This window comes from Bidens hawaiensis, unplaced genomic scaffold (genome assembly GCF_021521415.1).
Source record: "Bidens hawaiensis isolate Kalapana, Puna unplaced genomic scaffold, B.hawaiensis_p1.1 tig00029004_1, whole genome shotgun sequence".
NCBI classification, from domain to species: Eukaryota; Viridiplantae; Streptophyta; class Magnoliopsida; order Asterales; family Asteraceae; genus Bidens; species Bidens hawaiensis.
The window spans coordinates 4636-10169 of NW_027494770.1; the positions used below are offsets into that span (position 1 = coordinate 4636).

General features: G+C 36.2%; 1 protein-coding gene across 1 annotated transcript; it reads left to right on the forward strand.

Annotated features, from left to right (window-relative positions):
• Positions 1-2596: 2596 nt before the first annotated feature.
• LOC143578041 (uncharacterized) lies at positions 2597-3578 on the forward strand. Its single transcript, XM_077061720.1, has 2 exons — positions 2597-2944; positions 3014-3578. The coding sequence occupies exons 1-2, from the start codon at positions 2597-2599 to the stop codon at positions 3557-3559; spliced, it is 894 nt and encodes a 297-aa protein (XP_076917835.1). The 3' UTR covers positions 3560-3578.
• Positions 3579-5534: the final 1956 nt, after the last annotated feature.

The following is a 5534-nucleotide window of genomic DNA, read 5'->3' on the forward strand; positions in this document are numbered from 1 at the left end:
TCTCTCCGTGTATAGAACTCAGGAAAGCGGGGGACAACAACAGGAAGCCTTCAGGAAACAGGAAACAGGCAACAAAGCTTGTTTTTCCGGTGAATGGAAGCCATCAGTTTGTTTTTCCGGTGAATGGAAGCCATCAGGAAACAGGCAACAAAGCTTCGAGAACAAGTCGCCAGACAACAACAGGTAATTATTAATTTTAATTTTATTTAATTTTGCCCTAATTTCACGATTAATTGCTCACAACTGTTAATTTAGCCAAGATCTGATGTCAAAGTGATGATTTGTTATATTTTATGTATGTGTAATTGCAATTAGGCTAACGCTGCTGCTGGATCAACTAACTTCTTAACCTAACCTAGAAGATTTATGTTACTGCTGGATTAAACAGCATCAATCAAAATATCTTGCTTATAATTTACTAGTTTAAACCTAACCTTGTAGCTTGACTCCGTTTTTGACTGACTGCCTCAAGCTACTGATGTTTATGTTACTTACACAAACATAGGCTTAATTGCTATAGATGCCATCTTGATCCACTTTGTACTATTGGTGTTTACAGATAACTATCTATATCTTTCACCTTTATAGGAGCTCTATAGTTTTCAAATTTATCAGTTTTTTTTTTTGGTATTAAAAACTATCATATGTAAATGACCACACGCAGTGGCGGATACAGGAATATTTTGTATGGTGGGCATAAAACTAAACGGTTTAAAATAGGTCAAACAAACAAAATGATGATAAAAATATGCATGATACGTCAGTTTTTATCCCCTATCTTTCTTTTTGGAAAGTTAAGTTCACGTGATTGGTACGGTAGCCAATATGTTCTCCTTATTTCATTTCTTTCATTTGCATCTAAAATTCTTATTGTCCCTACAAAATATGCAAGTATAGCATGAAATCTAACATAATAATGTCACATGAGCATTCACATATATTGTCCCTACAAAATATGCAAGTATTTAATACTCCTCTATTAAAAGGGGTGACCTTTTGAAAACAAAAAACATTCAGCAAGTCAGTGAATAAAGTTATTTGTTTTTCTTGAATTTTCTTATATTTTTATGTGTAGATGGCAAGATCACCTTCCAGACAAAGAATAGTTGCCATAGGTGCATTTTATGTCATTTATGTTACGATTCATTGGTGGATGTTGTGTACTTATCATTTGCGTTGGTCGATTGAGTCAAAGACTTTACGTACAAAATATTTAATGAGTTACCATAATAGGCGTGAAAACATGGTGAGGATGGTTTATGAAAGTGATGTTACGAGTGTTGTTAACATAAGAATGAATATACATGCATTTACAACACTTTGTGATATGCTAGAAATTAGAGAGGGACTAAAGAATAGTAAAAACATGCTAGTCGATGAGCAACTTGCTATGTTTTTACATACCCTTGCTCATAATGCAAAGAATAGGATACTAGTCAACAGATTTCATCGGTCCGGGGAAACTGTAAGTCGGTATTTCAAGTTAGTCTTAAATGCTATATGTCGATTACACAAAGAACTCTACAAGTCACCCGTGCCAGTGCCAGATAATGAAACTGATGAAAGATGAAAATGGTTTAAGGTTAGTCAAACACATTTTTTATTAAAGATATTTTTTGCTAACATAAATTAGTAAGTAATGTTTTCTTTTAACTCAGGGTTGCTTAGGAGCATTAGATGGAACATACATTAAAGTTAAAGTCCCTGCTATTGATAGAAAACCTTATAGGACAAGAAAAGGGCAGATTTGTACTAACGTACTCGGAGTATGTACGAGAGACCTTTTATTTACGTATGTCTTAGCGGGATGGGAGGGTTCTGCAGCTGATAGTAGAGTTTTGCGTGATGCAATCAGTAGACCCAATGGTCTTAAAATAACTCCGGGTATGTGATAGACAATTTTCAAAGAATATACATAGATTTAAGTATGATAATTAACATAGAGTTTATGGTTAATTGTAGGAACATACTACCTTTGTGATGCCGGTTATACAAATGGTGAAGGATTTTTAACTCCATATCGAGGTCAACGTTATCATCTTAACGATTGGTCTCGTCCTCCTACGAATGCTAAGGAGTTCTTTAATATGAGACATTCATCGGCCAGGAATGTTATAGAAAGATGTTTCGTAATGATTAAAGATAGATGGGCTATTTTGCGTGATAACTCATATCATCCCATAGAGTCCATACCACGTATCATCATTGCTTGTTGTTTATTGCACAATTTCATACGAACAACAATGAGTGAAGACCCTCCTGATAACGAAATCCCAGTAAATCACACACAACCTGCAAATGACCATGACAATGTTATTTCTATGATCGAGCCCTCACAAGAATGGACTGATCGTAGAGACCTTCTTGCTAATGAAATGTTTAATAGTTGGACTGCGATGCGTGCGCAGCGTGCCAACAATGTTTCTTAATTATGTTTGACAATTATGTATTTTTTATTTGTAGAACCAAGGATGTTTCTTATTAATGTTTATTTATGCACTTTATTTGTTTCTTATTAATGTTTCTTGTTATATTTGTATTTGTAGTTACATGAATTATGATTTTTAATTGTATAATTATGCATTTGTACGTAGATATGGCAGATTCAAATATAGTGAGAGGAGTTACTCGGAGCAAGCATACCTGGACAAATGATGAAGATGCAAAGCTAATTGATGCATTAATGGAGATACATGCATCCGGAAAGTATGCTGGTGCTGACAATGGATTTAAACCAGATTATTTAAATGGTGTTCAACAATTGCTAGATGTAAGTCTTCCTAACTCTGACCTCAAAGCAGAACCACATATAAAGTCTAGGATGAAGACATGGAAGACACACTTTAGCATTGTATATGATATGGTGCATACAAGTGGGTTTGGTTGGGATGAACAAAAATGTTGTATTATTGCCGATGATAGTGTTTGGAATGAATACGTGAAGGTATATTCTAAAAAATATATTTTTTAGATTTTAAAATTTTAGTCTAATTTATTTGTAATTGTCTTGTAGTCTCACAAAGGTGCTGTGAATTTTCGTGACAAGTCATTTCTTTTCTATGACAAATTGTGTACCATATTCGGTAAGGATAGAGCTACTGGTAGTAAAGCAGTTGACCTTGGAGAAGAAGATGTTGTTCAAGAGACGCAAAAAAGCTCACCTGTTGATATTGAAGACTTTGATTTTGTTGATGAATCTGTTCCAAATGTTGATAGATCTGAAGGACAAACAGGAAGTGTAACAAGCAAGCGCAAAAGAGGTAGAAGCACGGATGCAGATGAGATATATCGAGAGTCTTGCAAAGATATCAAGGAAGTTTTGCTTCGATTTGGGGAGATGGTGGGTGAACAACTTAGCAAAGAAGGTATGGAGGCTCGTGAAATCTATGAAAAGGTTAGTGATGAGTTGAAAGCATTACCAGGTATCACTACGAAAAAACGGTTCAAAGCAGCTCATTTGATTGGTAAAGATGTGGATCTAGGACGTTCTTTTCTTGCGTTGACAATAGAAGAGAAAATTGAGATGGTCGAGTTGTATACCGATGGTTCAATGGGATAGTTGTGTATGGTTGAAGTATGTTTTGTGTGTGAATTGGTTTTAACTATGGTTGATGTTTTTTGCTTAAAAATTATGTTTTGTATGTGAATTGGTTTGATCAATGCATATTTTGGTTGGAATTTATGCATCGTTTTATATGTTTTTTTATTTTTTAATAAATATTTGTTATGAATAAAATACTTGTGCTAATGATAAAGTTGATATAATTCTCTGTTTATTTTCTATGTACCAAACAAGAGAAATGATTCTCAGCTATATTTCTCTACTGAAATCTCTGTACTACCAAACAGAACAGTCAATTCTCATTCTCCAGACCAATTCCCTTTCTCTGCAATTCCATTTCTCTATTCCATTTCTCTACAATTCCATTCTCTGTACCAAACACCCCCTAAGTTTACTTCTTCACACCTAACTAACATTTTGTCTAGGTTTTTCAGACAATGATCGAAGGAGTCTCCAAAGACTGAGAAGTCGTCCATGAATACTTCCATAGAGTGTTCGATCATTTCGTGAAAGATGGCCACCATGCATCACTGGAAGGAGGATGGAGCATTACATAGTCCAAAAGGCATTCTTCGGTAGGCGAAGGTTCCGTAGGGACATGTATAAGTGGTTTTCTCCTTATCTTCAAGAGCGATTGGAATTTGGAAAGGAAGTGGAAAATGATCTTTTCTTGTGGCGTCATTAAGCTTCCGGTAGTCAATGCAAACTCGCCAGCCTATGATGGTTCTCATTGGTATTAGCTCATCATTTTCGTTCATTACGACCGTCATTCCTCCCTTCTTGGGTACTACTTGAACGGGACTAACCCAAAGTGAATCTGAGATTGGGTAGATTAATTCGGCATCAAGGAGTTTGATTACTTCTTTCTTCGCCACATCTTGAATTTTGGGATTGAGACGTCTTTGATGTTCGACCACGGGTTTGTATTCTTCTTCCATGAGAATTTTGTGAGTACAAAACAAAGGGCTGATGCCCTTGATATCCATGATCTTCCATGCGATGGCCTTCTTATGGTTTTTAAGAACCTGAAGAAGTTCTTATTTCTCTTTTTTAGAAAGGTGAGATGAAATAATTACTAGAAGCTGAGAGTCTTTTTCTAGAAAGGCGTATTCGAGATGGCTTGGAAGTTCTTTTAACTATAAGGCTGGTGGTTCTTCGATTTTTCATTACATTCGGTGATTTCACATACTACTTCTGATGCTTCCTGATAGTCATCATTGAGATTTTCGTTTTCTTAAATGGGTATGGTGAAGGTTTTTTCTAAGACTTGTGTTTCTAGTGGGTTAGTGATGGAGGAATCTCGCATATAGCAACTCACGATGGAATCTATGATGTCGACACAATATAATGTGTCATCGTGATGTTGCGGATATTGCATAGATTTTCCTATGTCAAAAGTGATTGCCTCATCATTGACCCTGAGAGTGAGTTTGCCGGTGCAAACGTCAATAATAGCCTTTGCAGTGGCTAAGAAGGGTCTTCCTAAAATCAGAGGTACACTTTTGTCTTCTCCATGTCTAGAATTACAAAATCTACTGGGAAAACAAATTTGTCAATTTTGACAAGCATGTTTTCAACAATGCCCCGAGGATATTTAACAGATCGGTCAGCTAATTGAATGCTCATGCGGGTGGTTTTGGTTCTCGTATCCCTAGTTTTGCAAAGACCGCATAAGGCATTAAATTAATACTAGCTCCTAGGTCAGCCAGGGAATTGCTAACAGAAAAATTTCCTATGAGACAAGGGATAGTAAAGCTCCCTGGATCGGTCATTTTTGTTGGCAGCTTGCTTTAGAGGACTGCTGAACATCCTTCACTCAGGGTGACATGCGAGAGATCCTCTAGCTTCCTCTTGTTTGTTAGTACTTCTTTGAGAAACTTGGCATATTTTGGCATTTGAGCGATGGCTTCGATAAAAGGGATGCTGATATGGAGTTGTTTGAAGAGTTCTAAAACTTCCCGTACTGTGCTAC

Excerpts from the sequence above, each read along its gene's own strand:
- LOC143578041 (XM_077061720.1), top strand. The coding sequence starts at position 2,597 with ATGGCAGATTCAAATATAGTGAGAGGAGTTACTCGGAGCAAGCATACC. Across the intron at positions 2,945-3,013 it reads TTTGGAATGAATACGTGAAG|TCTCACAAAGGTGCTGTGAA; the intron begins GTATATTCTAAA and ends ATTGTCTTGTAG.